The 21,605-nt window shown below is 34.8% G+C and overlaps 1 protein-coding gene across 1 annotated transcript in view; it reads left to right on the top strand.

Moving 5' to 3' along the window:
- bicc1b (BicC family RNA binding protein 1b) overlaps positions 1-19,777 on the top strand; it is a 394,885-nt gene extending 375,108 nt beyond the window's left edge. Inside the window, exons 20-21 of the mRNA XM_039771563.1 lie at positions 4,084-4,183; positions 16,600-19,777. Of these exons, the coding sequence (XP_039627497.1) occupies positions 4,084-4,183; positions 16,600-16,730 (231 nt within the window). The 3' untranslated portion in view covers positions 16,731-19,777. The remainder of the gene's footprint in view (positions 1-4,083; positions 4,184-16,599) is intronic.
- Positions 19,778-21,605: the final 1,828 nt, after the last annotated feature.

The raw sequence follows: 21,605 nt of genomic DNA, 5'->3' as shown, positions 1-21,605 counted from the left end.
GTCTATGAATGCCAACCTCCAAGCTGATTTTTTTTTTTTTTTGGCAGCATCTCTGAAAGTCCCTCAGCTTTGGACAGTTTGGCAAGTGTATAGATTTAATGCTTTTTTCGTTAGTAGAATTGTGATGTGCCTTGAAATTTTTAGGGTTACAAAAAGTGTGACAAGACAGAAAAACAGCTGGAAAACACTACTGAACCTACACCTTTGCTCCTGGCACGCTAAAAAAGTTATGGCTATCGCTCTTAAAAATTGACACCATGTTTTATTTGGGTGATTATGTTGTGTTCTTAAATTAATGACGATACTGAAAACTGGAATAATGGGTAGGGATAATCATTACACTTATGTTTTATATAATTTTGTCATTCTATTAGGGCTGTCAGCACTGTAAGCTTACAGAAACATTACATGGAAAAGAGAGCATAATTTTTACCGTTGCTACTTTTCTTTAGTATTGCTCCAGGACTACCATAAACCCCCTCTTCCCCTATCCGTTACACCAATGTTGGTATGTATAAAGCAAGGAAATGAATACTACAGTAGTACCATGTCCTGACATGTGGCAAGGCATTGTGAAACATGTAATTTGAAACTTTTAAATAAAAGTTTCACAAAATTTTTAAAGGTAGTATATAAGTACAGTACTGGATGTATATATAATACTTTAGGTTCACACTTTATTGTTTTGTAATGTTTAAAAACACTGCCTGACGCAATCAACTCATTGCTGGCCCAGGATGCGACAGTATTTTTCAATGCATTAAACAGCCCACATTAACCATAAAATTGAATGTGTTAACTTTTCCAGGCCTTAGTAATACGTTATCAAGGCTTGCATAATGCTGTACAACACATTATTATTATTATTATTATTTTATTTGACATCCAGATTTTAAAACTCATACTAAAGAGACTGAGTACAGTTTTGTATACTGAACTTACATGTAAAAGTTAAATGCAGTTTGGAAGCATTTAAAATCTTAGCCTATGGGTGAAACCTACTTGTGCTGTGTAGTAAGCACACTGTTGGAAATAGTGTGTGTTAAACAACTAAGAAGCATTGTTTCTTGTTTTTAACTCTATTTAGTTCTTGCATTTAGTTTAGCACAAATATAATAGGTGAAATTTAACAATGCCTTAAAGTAAACTGTCATTATACAATACAATACAATACAGTTTATTTTTGTATAGCCCAAAATCACACAGGAAGTGCCGCAATGGACTTTAACAGGCCCTGCCTTTTGACAGCCCCCCAGCCTTGACTCTCTGAGAAGACAAGGAAAAACTCCCAATAAAACCTTGTAGGGAAAATGGAAGAAACCTCGGAAAGGCAGTTCAAAGAGAGACCCCTTTCCAGGTAGGTTGGGCGTGCAGTGGGTGTCAAAAGTAGGGGGTCAATACAATACAATATACACAACAGAACAATTCCTTAAAACAGCATAATAATAAAAAATTTTAGAAGTACGGTTTAACAGTAGATGATATGACATAATTAGGTTTGGATATTTTTAGAGTCCTGGAGACCTCATCCATCTAGCTGCCTCCCCATTTGGCCATGCCACGGCTGAAACGTTGCTCCGATGAAAGGACCCCTTTCCCATGATTCCTGTGATCCTCCATCAGGGATGACTTTACCATAGGCAGGCAAACAACTTGGCAGGTGGGCCGTGGCACCAATGGCCACATTTGGGTACCGAGAAAAGAAACAGAATAGGTGAGGGTTAGTATTCAAATATAATTATCATGTTACTTATGTTATAGTGCTAATGACTAACAACAGAGATGCAGTATGTACAGTTAATCAGCAGCTCTAGTCAGGATATGCTAAACTGAAGTAGTGAGTCTTCAGCTGGGATTTAAAGGCTGAGACTGAAGGGGCATCTCTTATGGAAGCAGGAAGACCATTCCACAGTTTAGGGGCCCTGTAACTAAAAGCTCGACCTCCCACTGTTATTTTATTAATCCTTGGAATCCTAAGCAGACCGGCATCTTGAGATCTTAATGTGCTCAGGTTTGTAAGTCATGATAAGTTCAGACAAGTAAGCGGACCTTGGCCATTTAATGCTTTATATGTTAAAAGGAGGATTTTGAAATCTGCCCTGAACTTAACTGGGAGCCAGTGTAAAGATTTAAGAACTGGGGTTATGTGTTCATATTTTCTTGTTCTTGTAATAATTCTTGCAGCGCATTTTGGATTAACTGGAGGCTGTATAGAGAACAGTTTGAACAGCCAGTGAACACCGCATTGCAGTAGTCAATCCTACTAGAGATAAATGCATGAATTAATTTCTCACAATCCTGTTTATTTAGAAAGCGCCTTAATTTCCTAACATTTTTCAGATGGAAAAACATGTTTTGGACGACTTTGTAATATGCGCTTTAAATGACATGCTAGAGTCAAAGATAACTCCTAGATTGCGGGCTGATTCAGTAAAATTAATTGGGATTCCAACTGAGTTAAATGACGACAAAATATTGCTGTGATCAGCGTCATTCCCTCCAACAATTAACATCTCTGTTTTATCTGTATTTAAAGACAAGTAGTTCTCATTCATCCATTCCTTTAATTCACTAACACAACTAATTAAAGACAACATCGGAGAAACTTCATTTGATTTAAATGAAAAGTATAACTGGGTGTCATCTGCATACGAGTGAAAATTAACATTATGTTTCCTAATGAGAGATCCCAGTGGAAGCATGTAAAGTGAAAACAGTAAAGGTCCCAGTACTGAGCCCTGCGGGACACCATATTGAACTTCTGTGTATAATGATGGAGTACTGTCTGCACATTTCTGTACATACTGGAATCGATTTGATAAATAAGAATTGAACCAAGCGAGCACGGGGCCTGTAAGCCCAACATCGTTTTCTAGCCTGTGCAGTAAAATAGAATGGTCAATGGTGTCAAATGCTGCACTTAAGTCCAACAACATAATTACAGTGGAATTTCCTTCATCAGAGGATATCAGAATGTCATTTACAACCCGTGTTAGTGCCGTTTCTGTACTATGACCAGTGCGAAAGCCAGACTGGAATTTCTCAAATAGATTGTAATTAAGATACTTGTTATGGATTCAGGATCTATATTACCACTGCCATACTCATTACCATATCTTTATGAAGAATAAGCTTTTATTCACCACTCAAGCAGTAACTATATTTACTGAGATGCATCAGAATTTTTTTGTTAGTATATGATTATATGAATGTACTGTTTTTAGTTTAAGTGTAACAGTAAAATTCAAAACTAAATTGTGAAATATCTCAGGAATTTTATGGTTAAAAATATTAGCTTATTAAGGATTAATGGCAAATGAATGCAATATATAGTACAGAGTTGCAGATCACGAAGTAGCTATATTGTAATGTTTGGTTCTTTTGACTTTACAATATTATGATGTGAATTAGTATTAATAATTGCTTTATTCTTTTAGCGTGTTGAGTCATGAACACCTTAGTGATATTGATTATTTAAATATTTTTGCTTATTTAAATGACTGTCATTTGGACTTTTTATGCACTAGCTCATGATTATTTTTAAGTTGCTGTTGGGAAAGCTGCACTGGTTACTGTAAAATATACATACCTTTACTACACTGGTGCTAAATTAAGTTTTAAGACAACATGTGCCAAGAACCTGTACAAAAACATTTTTGTTTTTCTTCATTAACCTGTATACCTCCTATATTATGTTTCCCAATACATTTCTATTTCAGAGCAAATTAGCATCCTTAGTATTACAATAATACTAGTTTAGTCAAGTTAGCATGGTCAGTACTGCTGTTAATATCTGCTACAGTGGTGTGTGGAACTTGCTCATCCATCATGTTAACACTTAAAAAGTAAGAGGAAATCCCACAAGCTAAATTTAGAATAATTGAAGTTATGTTTAATAAATTATACAAGACCAAGTAGTATCCTTGAAACAGCACCAATTTTTAAGACTCGTTTATAATAAAATATTGACTAACCAGTCCTGTCTACTTTGGTGTCCTGCTTCTTATACTGTGATTAACAAATTCCCCTTTTATTACCATTTTAACTCGCCTTAAGTAACTACAACCTTTTTCTTTTTTTCAGATTGATCTCCAGACATTCTTAACTTTGACAGATCAAGACCTGAAAGAACTTGGAATTACTACTTTTGGTGCTAGAAGAAAAATGTTGCTTGCAATATCAGGTTTGTATATGCAAGTCCATTACATTTAATAATAAAATCCAGGTGTATCAGAGATCAGTACAACTTTTTGTCATAAGAGCTAATTCAGATTTTGAAGTGTTTCCTAAATATCTAGATTAAAGACATTGTTCAAAGACACTTTGTGGGAAAGCACTTTAAATAAAGCCTTTGATAACTAACAACAGTTGTATTAACATTTATTGTTTATTTTTGTGCCAAAATTGACCTAAAATGAGAAATATTATTTGATTATACAGTTGATAACATTCACTAAGTTATAGAGATTGTAATAGAGGCAGTGGATTCTGCAATATAAAATTTGACAGCGGTATAAAAAGTCACTTTAAAAAAAAAACTTAGACCCATAATAACTGCCAGGATCAAGTTCAGCCTGTGGATAAAATACGCACTGAAAGCTAGATAGCACGTAAAGAAACACAATGCACTTTTTTTTTTTTTATTTGATGTTAGTGAGACATAGACAGCTTGTTGTCCAAACATACTTGAACAACTGGACAGAAGGAGCTGAAGTTTATGGAGAATGTCCACATATGCATGTAAAAAGTTTCCCACTCAACATTCAAAAAGAAAGACTACTAGTTTTGATGGAATAAATTTTTGCCAAACAACTTTAATAACCCTGAAAAAAGGATACCTACTATATAAAAATGAACTATTTGGCTCTGGTGTAGTTTCCGTTGCTTTCAATAATTACATTAGATTAATTTTGTGGTTTTTGTTTGTTTGGGTTTTTTTTTTGTTAGTTGTGCAACAGTGGGGAGGGAAGAAAATTACAGCCTGTTAACAATGTATTGTAAGAATCCTTAGTAGAAAATTAATTGCGTTTCACAATAATGTATTTAAAGTGGTGCACTAAGAAGCACTAATTTGTACATAGCCTTCTACTTTGCATTATTTACATGGATACTCTTCAGTAAATATACTTGCTTTGAAATTTGAAGTATGTCTGTCACTGTGAAACTCTGCTGTGCACAGGCATTTAAGAAATTATGCATTCTGTGTGCCACTGTTTCATTTGCACACAAGGAAAAAAAACTCTTACTTTTTTCCAAGTGTGAAATCTGAAGAGAACTCAGTAAATGAAAGCAGACCTGCAAGATGCAGTTTTGAGTAGCATTAAAAATCTGTTTCACTTAACACAACTATTGGATTCTTTAACCTATCCTAGTGATCTTGTGCTTCTGTGTTAATCTTACTGCAGCAGCAGTAATACTACACTGCATATACTCAGGCCGATAATCTCTTTGCTTATGTAAATACTGCATACAATACTTTAATTTTCATTGTGACAGATTTAGTTTGAATTTTTCTCCTTTGGGTAATGAATATTTTAATTAATTTTCTGAATATCTAATTAACAAACTACAATGTTTGTTATTTGTAAGCTACACTTTTAAAATCATAGTAGCTGTAGAGAGATTCCCAGAAAGTCATACAAACTTAAATTCATCCATCCATTTACAAGCTCTCTCAGCCCAATTATGTATAAGCATCTTAACCCTGTTAATTCGCCACACAGACTCCAGCCAGGAGGCTCACAGACAAAGGGTGAATTACAGTCATAATAGAGTGAGTTTGAAAGCCCCATAGCAGATGAATTCATTTGTTTTTGTAAGTGTGAATGATCGGCACAATTAACTGAATCGAACCTGGCTTCACACAGACCAATAATTTTTTGCTCGTTTATCCTAAAATTCTTTATTTTTAAAATTCATAAACATGCAGAATACTCTATTCTGATACCTAACATAGTTTTTCTGTATACCCACTTAAACAAAGAAAAACAAGTAATGGGTTAGGTGAAAGCTGTATATTAATCTTTCATTTCTCGCCAGTACTACTAGTAGTTAAATTAAATTAAAACAAATTTCAGTAATATTGCACAGATACCGTTGGCTACCAAAATAGAAAAGGCACTTCATAGGGAAGCTACAGCAATACTGTGCCTTTGAAAAAAATTACAGAAGTTAGTAGCTCCAGTTAATGTTAACGAAACAATCATTTTCATGGCCTTTGACAAGAATGTCTTCATGACAGAAAGAAGCCTTGGCTGGGATGCAAAAACATGCATTGTGTACATTTATCATCCAAGGAATACTTCAAGTATAAGACAGACATTCATATGGTCTCAGGTAGTGTTTGATTTACGCAAGACATCTCTTGGCATTCAGGCCATATAAGACCGTCACGGTCACGTAACAGAAGCTTGTATCATCCCCACCATATTGGTGAAAACATTGTGTTAGTGGAATATGGCAGCAAATGCTGGCAAAGATGATTGTGTCACAATTAAGAAACATGCGGAATACACTGTAAATCTTTAAATTTACTTGTCAATGGCATATTTTATTAAATGTCTTGAATTGGTTAATTTTTAGTAGAGAATTTACATTTTCAGTATCAGCCTTATAAGTAATAATTCGGTCTGTCTTATGATGTGGAGAGTATCATGCTTTTCATAAATATCATAGACATTACCAAGAGCCCCAGCAGCTGGTGGAAAAAAAAGATAAATGTTACCAATCCTGAAATTTAAGATCACAGTAGCAGTCTGGACAGTGCTTTTCAATATTATCTAGTTTGAGATGATGACAATGGAGAGCATCTGTCTTTACAAATACTTTTTAGATGCCACTCAATGTAATTAGCTGGAGGAAAGTAAAAATGTCACTATTGGTGGCACACCAGTTCACTGACTACTTCCTACTATAAAGAACATCCCTGTCTGAAGGGGCCAGACAATTAAATTATTTTTGATGTTCATTAATGATGGTGTGCTGCATTAAGATGAAGGCTTCATCTCCAACAAGATATTCCATATTATCTTTAGTATCAGTTATTTCTTCCATTATAAACTAAGGAATCAGGAATAAATACTTCTTTCAGCTTTAATAGCTATACTACCAGGTTTCAGGTATGTGTTGGGGGTCTGACATTTAATTTCTTAGAACACTGTCTGACTATAGTTTTTCACTTTGTTATTAAATTGGTTTTACTGGTTTTGGTTTTCCACAGTCTACAGTGGGGCACATGCATGAATGGTGATTAATTGAATGCTTCTCAGTGTGTAATTTGTTATGGATTTGAATAAAAGGTAATAGTCTATGTTTAACTTCAAGAAAAAAATGAAAACCTGCAGACACAATGTCTGTCCAAGAACATAACTAGTTGAATGTAATTCAAATGCTGCTTTAGCTTTTAATGAAAGGATAGGGATTGGTGAATACTGGCATTAAAAGTTAGTGGATCTAGTTTCACAACCGCTACATTCTGTCCAGTCTACAGAGTCTCACTACCTCATTCAAGTCCAAATAATATTTTTAATATTTTATGATTTGCTGTATGAATAAAATTTAATATTGGAACAAAAGGTACATTTGATAGTTATCAGGGAATGTTTTTGGAGAATTTAGTCCAGGACACTGCCAGACATACAGTAAAAAATTTTGTGCATTTTATTTTTAAATTTCTATTTATTTGTTTAGCACATGCTTTTTTCCAAAAGTGACTCACAAAAGAGGTCAACATAATCAAATAAACATCAGTCTGGGGGACTGTTTGGGAACAAGTGTTACAGGACAAGGTTACAAAGTTCATCATCACAAGTGAAAAGCTCAAAACACAAACACGTTTGTTACAAAAGCTGTTATCTAATATCAGGCAGAAATTCAGCAAACGATAGTCTTCAGACTCTCCTTGAACACACTGATGGAGTCATCATTTTGAATGAAGGTGGGCAACTCGTTCCACCAGCTAGGAACTACACATGAAAAGTGTCTGAAGTGAGATTTGATACCACCTAAAGGTGGCATCACCACAAGTGCTTCATTCATTGAGTACAGAGTATGTAGGTAAGTATCAAGGATTTGAACGTTCCACTACAGAAAGCCAATGTAGTGATGTGAAAAAAGAAGTGACACGTGGCTGCTTTGACTGATTGAATACCAGATATACCACTGCAGCTGCTTGATGACACATGCCAGTTACTCCTGCCAGCAGTGAGTTGCAGTAGTTCAAATGTGACAAGACCAAAGCCTAGACCAGAAATTGTACTGCTTGCTCTGTCAGATATGGTCTGTTCTTATGGATATTTAATTGAGAGAATCTGAATGTGTATGTGGTATTTGTGAGCCCATGCACAAGCTGTATTACTCCAAAGCAGAATTTAGGTTCATATGCAATTGACATTGTGTACTTTATTTCCTATACAGATGTAAGTATTACTTTGCATCAAGAAGTCCAATTTCACCTTGTCATTAAGTCATCATTTGAAATGGTATTCAAAGGGATAAACTATTGGTACAAGATAGAATTGGGGATAGGCTGATCATCTGCCTTAACATAAACTATATCTGCCAATTGATTGTCTTTCATTCTGATATTCCAAATTAAAATAACCTGGTTAAATGGTTTACTTAATGATGGGTTAAATAGAATTTTTTATGCAACTGTAATTTCTTTAAAGTGTTTATAGCGGAGAATGAAAAGAATGCCTAAAGAGAATGTTGTCTTCAACAAAATGTAAATCTTATTCTGTACTAGCTGTAATAACATGTTACATCGTCATTATAAGCCAACTAATGTAATGTAGTAATTCTCTAAATAGAAAGCCGCTGATTGTTTTTTAGTGAGGCATTTCTAGGTTCAATTGTTTGCAGCTCTGCCGAGTGTTCCTTTATCCTCAGCTGCTTCTGTATGCTCAACTGTCCTTTTTTAATGTTCTGACAAAACATTCAGTTTAAAATATCCTCCATTTTACTCGACTAGCCACATGTACCTACAGCACAAGCAGCTGTGGTCTTTAGCAAGCTGTTTATTTATCTTATTGTGCTCTATATAATATATTGAAGTTTACATAAAGTGCATGTTCAAAAATGAAATAAAAGCTTGAATGTGCAAAATTGTATTTTTTTAAAGCTTCTTGGATTTTTTTTTAAAAGATATCTGCAAACTTTTTTTCATTAGTGTATTGGAAGCTAAATAATTTTTATTAGTGTAGCCTCAAACTGGATTCACAATGCCTTTTCTTTGCATACACTTGATTCAGACTACAAAATATATTGTGTGGTTTGCATAATTGTAGGTTGCACTTGCAACCATATTAAGTAGGATTTTATTTGTGTAATTGATCAACATTTTACAGTACTACTTTGTTTATTCTTTTGACTTGCTTAAAATGTGGAAAATAACATATGAGGGAATCCCTGATTACTTTAGGCAGCCTCACCAGTAGATGGAGTTTGTAGCTTCTGTAATACAAAAAAGAAATGCCTCTGAGCAATAATTTGTTACACAACTGTGATAAAGCTATGGTGGCATTAGATTCTTAGTTAATACTCAGTTATTTTTTTAGTTTTTTTTTTGTCTTATTAAATTCTAATTCCATGTATTTTCTGTTCTGTATTTTGAAATAGGAGTTTTTAAAAAAATACACTGTACTATAATTCTAATGTATACCGTATATACTTGCGGATAAGTCGGGACTTGATTTTAGTGTATAATTTGTGGTATTTTATAATGTTGGTCATATAAGTCGAATGCGGAGAACTCGCGCTATTGATCCAAGAGATTATGATATGCTTACGCCCACCTAAGAGAGTAACCACGGAGCGCACTGCCATTTTTTTCCCCATGTATTGTGCCTACATGACCACATGGTAATACCCGAACTATTGCGAAGCAACGTTTGCACTGATTGGTGTTTTTTGTATCTCGCACCCTCATACACTTTTATTGTAAGAGCATCACTTATCTACGATGGAGCGATAGTTCAGAAGAAAATATGAAGCTTGTTTTAAAATAACTTGTTGAAGTGGCGAAAGAAATTGGTAACTACCCTGCTGCAACAAAATTCGATGCATCTGAGAAACTGATGCAAGATTGGATAAAGCAAGAAGATATTATAAAAAAAAAGATGTAGGTGTATTTTTGACGGGCGTATAAGTCTGATAAGGGTCTGATTTTATGATCAATTTTTCGGGTTTCAAGACCCAGCCAGCCAGTCAGCACATTATAGAATTAGAATATTTAAACTCATGCATAATGTCTTCCAGTAATACCTGTGAGGTGAATACATGATGTAACATACCAGCGCAGGGCAAAAAAAAAGTTGTTCAAAGGAATTGTTGGGATTTGACTTTTAGGCATCTGGTATTTTAAAACTTTAAGCTCCCAGACGGGTCAGACACTAAATGAAACAAAAGAAAAAAGTACTAAAAATGGCTAACATCATACAAATATAACTTTATTACAGCTAGAATTCAATAGAGTGATGTTTTAGTTCATGTTCTAGTTAAAACAGCTATTCCAGGAGCCCTGCATTACGTTCTTCTTACTATTTTAGAACATGACGATAAGCATACACTGGTACTTGAAATTCCAGGGAAGGGCTGATGTTGAAATAATTTGATGCATTAAGTAAATTCAATTCCCATATTTAAAATTTGTACTTGGCCCATCCTCAGAGCCTCACTGATTCCATCATTCAGTACTGTTGATGATTTCATCACACTGACTTGATACTTATGTATGCTAGCTCTCAACAAATGTTAAAAGTCTTCCATTTTCAAATGCCAAAGCAGTCATTGACATAAGATCTTACACCTTTCCTTTCTGCACACCCATTTCTAATTTATAGAGGATTTGGGAGTGGTGGATTGCAAGTGTGAAAAGAAAAATATTCCTGTCAGCCTCATTTAATATTGTATGTCTTACTTATGTGATAAGGTAATTTTTATAATACTTTGTTAGTTGAAAACTCAAAAGATTTACCGTAAACAAAGAAAATATATCATAATAATATTCTCTGACATGCATATGTAACTCGTGAATACAAACTCATTACAGGTCCAGTTTAGCATTGCCAGTTAAATTAATGTCTCTGTCTTTGGGATGTAATTGAAATGCACAGTTTTTTTCTTCCAAGATTGTGTATGAGGGAAATATGCAAACTCCAAATGATTGATTGGGAATCTAGGCTGCTGAAGGTGTGATGACAACTTTTTTCTCATGTTTAAATCCAATTCTCTATTTTCAATTTGACAAATTGTACATAGTGCATAAGAGATGGTGTTAATTTTGTCATACTATTAATATTGGCAATAATAAATAAAGTAACCTTTAAAGACAGTGGTAATTTGTAATTGAGTCAATAAGACATTCACTGTCATCTATTTAAATGCATATTGGTTGTAGCAACCAGTAAAGAGGAGTTTCTTTTTTTTCTTTAATCAATGACATGTTTCACATGTTTTTAAGTAAATCTGAATGTAAAATCTTGAATTCAAATGTGATTTACTATACAGAATTAAATGAATATGGTCAGTTGCTGCTGTGTTTTTTAAGTTCAGAAATCTACTTGAGAAGCTTTGAGTAACTGAATAGCAATTTCAGGATGTCCAGTTGCTGTTGTGCTTTTTAGTATATCCATTTTGGACAAAGTAAACAAAGAGCTTAAATGCACTAATGAGGATCATTTTGTTGATAGGTCAGCAAAAATGTTTCTGGTTTAAACAACACCGCATGGTTGGATCACTTCATCAGCTTAAAATGACAAGTATGAAATTATGCATGTGCTTTTAAAAAAGTATTAGGAACTGTCGCTGTGCAAAACAGTCAAATTCTCAAATCAGCTAGAAATAGTAGTCTTAAGTACTGCAGGATAAGACTGAGCTACAACAAACCTATATCCTTTTTTTATTGAATTTATTAAAACTAACATTCCATACAACCAAGTCACACGTAACAAAACTAAATCAGTTCAAACCCCACCCAAGAGAAAGAGATGAAGGGCAACAGAACGATTAAAACTTTGAGAGTAGAAAAGAGGGAAGAGAATCCTTTTCACCAATATAAATTCTTATTTCAAAATGATGTTGATTAGATCCTGCCAAGTTATAAAAAAAGTTTGATGAAAAAGGTTTTTAGATTTCAGATAGTATAGAATGTCAGTTATCCAACTGACTTAAAAGAGGTGGGCTAGGATTCTTCTAGTTGAGCAAGATAAGTCTACATGCTAGTGTTGAAGTAAAGGCAACTACAGTTTGTCCTTCTCCACTTTAAGCCCATCAGGGAGTATACCAAACACAGCTATTAATGGATTAGGAGTGATTGTGACACCAAGGCTGTCTGCTAGGCATTTAAAGATTTTGGTCCAGAATAATGTTAATTTGGTACATGCCCAAAAGATGTGGCCCAGTGAGGCTGGAGCTCGATTGTAGTTTGCGTAAGTTGGACCTTGCCAAGAACATTTTGGACAATTTTAAATGAGATAGATGTGTTCGATATATATAGAGCTAGAGTGAATTCTGTACATGGCTGTTTTCCACTCCTTTTCTGAATTGTTGAGTAACAGATCCTTTTCCCACTGTACTCTGGGATCTTTGAAAGGAAGGGACTTTAAAATGTTTTTATATATTATGGAAATGCTGTCTGAGTCTTCAGGACTGATCAATATTTCTTCTAGGATAAAAATAGGTGGGTGGTATGGAAAATTGGGGAGATTTCGTTTAGCAAAGTTTCTAATTTAGAAATACAGTGGAACCTCTAGATACGAGTTTAATTCGTTCCAGCACTGAGCTTGTATAGCGAATTTCTTGTATCTAGAACAAAACTTCCCCATTGAAAATAATGGAAATCCAGTTAATCAGTTCCGCACCCCCAAAAATATCAACATAAAAATCAATTTTCCTAACAAATAACACTGATAAGTGTGGATACACTTTGTCTGCTGAGCGTCATATGATCATAACTGAGCTGATGGTTCTTTTCTCTCGTGCGTCTCCCTCTCCTTATCTCTCTTGCTCGCTCGCGTGCCTTTCTCTCTCTCTCTCTCCTTATCTCCTTTGCTCGCTCGCTCGCGCGCCTCTCTCTATCTCCTCTTGAGGGTAGAGAAAAGCCAAGCAAAATGACACCTTTTATTGGCTAACTAAAAAGATTACAATATGCAAGCTTTAATTTACGTGGCAGCGTCAGCTTGGGTGAATCCCCGAGTCGAGGCGGATTGGGAAACACATCACACATAACCACACCCTGGCTCGTGGCTCGTTACGCGAGCCAATGCTCGTATTTAGATCCGAATTTTTCGCTCATACTTTCCTTTTATCTTGAATTTCTCGTATACAGAGGTGATCGTATCTAGAGGTTCCACTGTAGTGGGAAATTTGTGTTGATGGGAAGCTAAATTTAGAGTGTGATTGGTCATTGGATGCAAAGACATTATCTATAGACACACATATATATACAGACACACACATATAAACATATATATACATATATACATATATACGCACATACATATACACACATACACATATATACACACACATATATATATATACATATACATATCTACGTATATACAGTATATATATATATATATATATATATATATATATATATATATATATATATAGTTTTGTCACTGTTATGAGTGTTGCAGTCATCAAGGATTTGATTATCATTATTTCTTTCAATCAGGTTCGTATTTAGAGGATGTGTTGTGTTCAAGTTATATTCCGTGTTTGTCAACCGTGGCAAAGATAACAGGTTTCATTCATCAAAGTGTTCACTACCCAAATCGGTACTCGTGAATCTAAGATGTTTAACAAGCATTCCCGGTATTAAGTTGTGGATTTGCCTGCGAATATTTAGTGGTAGCATGTCTATGAACTTAATCTAATCTTTCCCAGTCCTACAAAGTGAGTTCACGTCAGTCGCTCGGAGTACATGCATCGAAGCTTCTCAGATGTGCTTGTGTTATCTCGTGCGATCTCGCGATGTCCACGGCTTTATTTAATGTTAGCTCAGACCTGGCATACCAGCAATTTAAACTCCGTTACAGCAATTTTAACTCTGTTACAAAGTGATCAAAAGTGTCGTTTAAACTCTGCGTCTTCTCATTAAACTTGTATCTCGCGAATATCGTATTCGTCGTGGGCATGACAAATGGCAGTGGCAGTCTGTCTATGAACTTAATTTAAATTTTAGGTTTACACTGTGCTTTGTTTACGAAGTAGCTGCACTCATGAATATAATTGTATGCGTCACTCGCTTCATATTCTTTTGCTGCCTTTTCAATTGTTTAATGCGTTTTTTGAACAGGTTTCATTCATCGAAGTGATCACTCGTATTGCGTTCACAGTCAGTTCACGTGAGCTGCTCTCTTGTGTGATCTTGCGATGTCCACGGCTTTATTTAATGTTAGCTAAGACCCGGCACTTAAACGTTTCTCGCTACAGCAATTTTAACTCCGTTACAAAGTGATCCAAAGTCTCGTTTATACCTCGTGTCTTCTCATTAAACTTGTATCTCGCAAATATCGTATTCGTCGTAGGCATGACAAACAGCAGCATGAGCGTGTCTATAAACTTAATTTAAACTTACGGTTTACACCGTGCTTTGTTTCCACAGTAGCTGCACTTATGAATATGCTTGTATGTGTCACTCGCTTCATATTCTTTTGCTGCCTTCTCAATTGTGTAACAAATTTTTTGTTCAGTGCTCTTTGGAGCTGTTGCTTTTTGTCTGCATACTGCGTTCACAGTCAGCTCACGTGAGCCGCACAGCGGCAGAGTGTTTCTATTGGATTGCTGCTGACGGACAGCCTTATATGGGCAGGCACTCAATTACGTGGGAGACGTGACGATGAGGGACGCAACTCCGCCTCACACGGCAACCGAGCTGCAGGCTATGGCCAGTATATATTTACATAAGTAGGTTCCAGTTATGACCGTTACGCGTAGAATTTCGAAATGAAACCTGCCTAACTTTTGTAAGTAAGCTGTAAGGAATGAGCCTGCCAAATTTCAGCCTTCTACCTACACGGGAAGTTGGAGAATTATTAGTGAGTCAGTGAGGACTTTGCCTTTTATTAGTATAGATGATCTGCAATGGTAAAAAGGGAAGATGTCCAATCTAATGTTGTGTGTTAGAGAGTTCACTGGAAAAAGCACAATTTTATTCAAATTAATTTTGAGTCCAGGTATTATTTGAAATTCTGCTGTTGCTGTTCTATAATTGTGTACAATTCTTGTCAGCAAATAACAGGGGCCCACCTGCAAGATGAATATGAATATATGCTTAGTGATTTGAGCTCAGTGATCAGAGGGGAATGGTCAAAGATTAAAATAGCGTTATTCTTGCAAGATTTGATTATGGGCAAAAAATTGTGATTTTTAAAGAAATAATCAATTCTTGAATAACAATGATGTACAGGTGAGAGGAAGGAATATGCTCCTAAGTTTGAAAATCTCCAATAGTCTAAGTTATGATCAACTGCAAAATGTGAAATTGTTTTTGCAGTGTTAGATGTTATTACCTCTGTGGCTGAAGATGTATCCAGGTGTGGATTTAAAACACAGTTATAAAGTCTCCAGCCATTTTTATATACTGTATTTAATGAGTGTTCACATTTGGAATGAATGCAAATACATTTTGGATAAAGTCTCTATCATCCACATTGGGTGCATGGATATTTATCAAAATCACTTTACAATTAAATAAATTACCCATAGGGATCACATATCACCTTTCAGATATCAGATACTACATCTAATACTACAAATGAAATTGTTCTATATATTAAGACTCCCACACCTCTTGTTTTCTTTGTATAGCTGGAGTGGAATATTTCGTCAGTCCATTCTCTTTCCAAGTGAAACTGATCCTTGCTTAATAAATGAGTCTCCTGTAAAAATACGATCTTGCCGTTTAGACCTGTTAGGTGAGAGAATACTTTGTTTCTCTTTAATTTGTGATTGAGACCATTGACATTCCAACTCACAAAGTTCACTGTTTGGTCGTAGAGACATTGCTTCTGAACTTTTGTTGACATTTTATAATCTTAAATTAAGGTATTACATAAAGTTTTAACCTTAATTTCAAATTCTGCCAGGAGTTATGGCTAGGAAGCCGATTATTGTGTTGGCACTTACAATTGTGGGGGTCAAAAGGATAGATAAATAGCTTGCTCTCTTTCTCCCATCTCCATTTTGCCTATTCACATGAGGATAGACCACACTTCACAAAGTCCCAGCCCTTTGACATGCCTAAAGGCATTGGCACGTCCAAAACAAAACAAGCCCCCCCAGCAGCGGTGTAGAAGGATTAAAATAGAGATATCTATTGGGAATACAGTCCAAATACTATAAGCCTAGAATATAATCTTAAACAGTTCTAAAAGAGTAAACCCAGGGAATTATGTTAAACAGTACCCATGGAGAAGTAGGTAAAATATGAACACGTTCCTAATACAATAAACCAATGATATGAAATTAGACCAATTTCCTGTTCAGTTTCTCCGTTGTGTTAATTACAACTGGCTAAGCCTGACTGAGTTGAATAAAGGAGGTATATGTGCTACCATAATCAGTATGTCTCTATTTTTGTGTTTTCAGAACTGAATAAGAACAGAAGGAAACTTTTTGACCCTCCAAACATTCGGTCATCCTTTTTAGATGGTGGAGCAAGTGGACGTTTGCCCCGACAGTTTCACTCGGACATTGCCAGTGTCAGCGGTCGGTGGTAATGAGCCTATCCTTCCGTGTTCACTGATCTTGTAAAACCTGTGTCATTTTAAGTGCTATTTAATCCTGTGGACAGCTTTTAACTGCACAGAGCACAGAAGGACTGCATATTGTGCACCAAAGTCTGAGGAGCCTCCCAGTTTTTGTGCCAAAAACACAGCAAGAGAGTGGTGGCCAGCTGACATAAATTGTGGGAAATTCCAAAATGTGGCACTATGTTATATGCAGATCAGAGAAGATCCTGTGTATTTAAATTCCTCTTTGTCATTTTTTTTGTAAAATTATAAAAATGCACTGGTAGTGATGTTTGAACTTTTGAATCAAAAATAATTTGGAAAACTAGGAAGGATAATTTTTGAATATTATTTATGAGATGCTTCTAATGTAAAGCCAAGTAAAACTTGCATAGTCCCCTCCTCCCTCTGCACTTTATGAAACACAGAATCATGACCTGTGGAAAACTGAGAATTCTCTGATCTCCATATATTATTTATATGGAGTTTGTAAGCACTATTAACATTTATTTTTTCTTATATGGCAAAATGTATACATTTCAGTTTTATTGTAGCTGCATTATGAAGGAATTACCCAGGCTTCAGAGAATATTACAATCTTTATGGAAAAAAGGCCAAATAGATTATCTGCAACATTTCATGATAGACTTTTTTGTTTTTTAATTCGGTTGAATAGACCAATGGAATAATACTCCATAACAGATACTACATATCATTATTACCCTATGTTTAAGTTTTTAATCTTTTGATTTAAGTTACATATTTTCAATGTATTTTATTTAATTGTTTCATTCCTCCATTATTTACCATTTTAAAGATGATTTGCGTAAACCTTTGTATTTACTTTCCTTTTCTTCCCATTTTAATTTTATTTACTTTCATTCATTCTTTTTGTTGTCCTGAATTGACATATTTTGGCAAGTTTACCCTGCCTTAAAATCAGTGCAAAATATTATAACTTGCTCAATTACATCAGCTGAAATCACCTAAAGTACAATATCTTTGCAATCCTGCTGCTAGGTTTATACCCTTTTATGATCATTTGTATCATTATAGAAATTCACACTCCTGTCTCTTCTCCTAAATCAAAATAATACCATCGGGCCTCCACAGGGCCAAGACTTACGTATTTGTTTTCGAAGAATTTTATTTTTTGCGTGTTTTTTTTTTTTAATTTGACAATTTACATTTTTAAGTCTCATGTCACTCATCAGTAATTCATTTTTAAGAGATACAGTGCTTTGAACTTTAAATGGCATTAAGTACATACCATTTCACAGTTGACAAATAATTAGATTTTTGATCAAAGTTAGGTAACTAAGGTGCGTGGTGTAGCGACCAAGACAGCCTTGCTCTCTGCACTGTTTTACATGTAGTGTTGCTCTGTTGGCTGAACATCACTGTAACTTACTGTAATTATTCCAAATGGTTGTGTGTTAAACATTTCAGAAATTAAGTTTGTTTCCTGGAAATAAGGAACATTTGCTGTTGTTAAACCAGGTTGTCTTTTGTGACATTCCATCTGTAAGCCAATGTTAGGTACAGTTTTTATTTTCTTTTGTATTGGTATAGTTTACAAATTCAAAATGTTGATGTCGTTTTTTAAAAATTGTTATAAATAACCATTGCAAAGTTGAATGCTGTGAATAACGGAAAAGATGTTTATCAATTTTATACTTATGAAGGAGTGTTTATTGTTATTTTTTGCTAAATCAAATTGGACCAAGTGCCTCCTTTTTGTAAAATGGACATATTATGAACTATGGTACAAAATTGCTTTATTGAGAGACAGCTGCAATGTATATGTACTGTAATAATGAAGGTACCAGCTTTTTGATTTGGATATGTCCCACTAAATAAACAATTTCTTGTGTGTGTGTGTGTATATATATATATATATATATTGCCCATTATATATGTACACACATGTATGATGTTAGGGGGTTTGGAACGTGGTATGCATATTTTTGTTAACTTAAAAACAATAACTCATGAAAGTAATGAAAGCCTGTTCAATCAGTTTCTTGGCATTTTTTTCACTTTCTGTAGTGGCCTTGCATTTTTTGGTCCATATGATAAGATATGTTATTGTTTGAAATTTAAGACTTTCAGAAAAACATCTCTGGTATGTTCTGAAAACCTCCTGCTTTATGATGATGAATCATTATTCATAATATTTAGACATAATTCATAATGTCTGAACTGTGCACTTTTTGTATCAATTTTCCAAGCAGATGATGTTGGGAATAAAATTTTTGGCCAAAGCCTTTCTGTAATTCTCCTAATATATCTGCATTTCTTAAGAGTCAGTCTTGGAAATGTATGTTTTGGTTTTTTTTTTTGGGTGGAGGGGGGGTAATATTTTATTAAAGCCAGTGTTATACATATATGCTTTAAAAAATATATTTGCCTGCCTCTCTGAACAGTTGACATTTGTGAGTCTGCTTGATAAGAGATAGTGTATTTTTCTTGAAGACATCCAAAATAAAATACGCTTGTACTAATGGGCATTTTATGTTGATAGTGGGCTTTCAGAAATTCTGGTGGGAAAGTCATTGTTTTCCAATCTCTTAAACCGTTAACATAAATGTTTTCTGTATATTGTAAGAAATAATGTAAGATTGTTATGATATAACATTGCCCATTGATTGGTTGTTTTGTAAGTCTACATATGTGTCCAAAGTTAAGTCTCTTCAGTTTGGAGAGAATCAATTAAGGCTGCACAGAAGGAAACACTGGAAATTACTCCTTGCTTCTGTTAAAGGGAACTGGGCAGTGTCATAGTACTGCAGTGTTGTGCGCACAGTACATCTGAATCAACTGAACATGAAGGTTAGGAAAAACACAGTGCCTTATGGGGGAAACCTTTTTTTTTTTCTCATTTGTAAATTCAGAACAGACACATTTTATATTGTATGTTCTTTCATTGAGGTTCCTAAGACTGTTTTGTGAAACGATAAGTTGTAGATGCATTGGAGTTTTTCAAGATTAAGAGCTGATTTCTTGTAAAAGCAAAATAAATTACTTTAAATCAATTTTTGTTTGCTCTGAAATAAATGGCATTTTTTTGCCGTTGCATTTTTAAGTGTGTACTGTGCATAATTATAATAGGTAAAATTTAACCATTTCACCTTTTTTAAATTATTATCTTAAATGTCATCGTGTACTTTTTAATTGTTTAAATCCTTCTTTAAATGCCTTTAAAAAGTGTTCAAAATGCTGGGTACAAATGAAAGAAGACACAGGCCTATAGTCATTTGCCAGTCTTTGTCACATAACAGTAGTCAGTTTGGAATGGTTCATAAAGATTAAACATTAGGTAGTCCCAGGTATGCATGAGCACTAGACTTAGGCAGACACTGACCAATGCATTGGTCTCCAAACAGGATACAAGATTACAATAAGGGATGGACGGGATCTGAGAATTTCAACCCCTAAAGACGTGTCCTGAAAATCCTTTAGCGACCGACCTCCTGGGAGCTCAGCTCATGTCTACAGCGAACCAGTGTCTCTGGTTTTCAGACAGGCCTGCTTATGTGCATTCTCTGTACGAGATCAAAGTAATGGTACAAATGGAAGTGCCAAGGAGAGACCTGTTTTTATTTTACACATTGACGTGTCAATGGCCACTACCAGATGCAGTATAGAACAGCTTTTGAGAACTGACCAAGAAGAGAATACAGCCTTCTTTAGAATTAAAAATGAAGTGAAATACAGGCAACTAAGTTTGGATTGAAACTTGCTGTGTCCCATTTATCTTAAGATCATATGTAACATACACATACTGTATGTCAATGAATGCAGAAAAAATAATTTTATTATAATAAATGGACACATTTGTGAATGAAGTGTACTCCCTGGCTGAAGTTCTTACACACACAAGATTTTTTCTGGAGACTTTTTTTCCCCACCTTTGGAGAGCATCTTAAAAACACCAGACTCTTGTAGGGCTTGTTTTGCTTATTATTATTATTTTATTTTTTATTTTTTTTGCTTTTGCCTACTGTCATAAACACTATGTTGGTCTTCATTACACTGTACTGTTTACCTATAAGATTGATTTTTGGACAATCTGCATCTCCTCAGCCAACCAAAAAGTTATTGAGGTGGTTCCAGACATACTCCAATAATGAATATAAACTTATGTGATGGAAAAGGAAAATGTCCTCTTAAAGCACACACATTTAATGCCATCCTGAGGCTTTAATATTCTTCTCCTTCTGTTGGGAGCTTCTGCCCAATTTGCCTCCAATTCTAGTGTTCAGTTTAATCTTTATCATATTTAATTAACATTTTATAGGGTGTTATGGCAGCACTGCTTTCACATACTGTATATATTTTCACTGCAGATTTGACACTTGTAATGTTGCTGTGATGGCAGTAGTCTTTATATCTGTTTTGCGTTCCTTTTCTTCTTGTTTTTTTTTCTGTTTTTCTTTTCTTGTAACTCTCTTTATTTATTATCTTGTAAAAAACATTGAGCTACATTATTGCATGAAAATGTGCTATATACAAACCGGATTCCAAAAAAGTTGGGACACTATACAAATCGTGAATAAAAACTGAATGCAATGATGTGGAGGTGCCAACTTCTAATATTTTATTCAGAATAGAACATAAATCACAGAACAAAAGTTTAAACTGAGAAAATGTATCATTTTAAGGGAGAAATATGTTGATTCAAAATTTCATGGTGTCAACAAATCCCAAAAAAGTTGGGACAAGGCCATTTTCACCACTGTGTGGCATCTCCCCTTCTTCTTACAACACTCAACAGACGTCTGGGGACCGAGGAGACCAGTTTCTCAAGTTTAGAAATAGGAATGCTCTCCCATTCTTGTCTAATACAGGCCTCTAACTGTT

Source organism: Polypterus senegalus, chromosome 1 (genome assembly GCF_016835505.1).
Source record: "Polypterus senegalus isolate Bchr_013 chromosome 1, ASM1683550v1, whole genome shotgun sequence".
In the NCBI taxonomy this organism is placed as follows: Eukaryota; Metazoa; Chordata; class Cladistia; order Polypteriformes; family Polypteridae; genus Polypterus; species Polypterus senegalus.
Note: the sequence above shows the minus strand (reverse complement) of the source record. Positions and strands in the feature narration are given on the sequence as shown.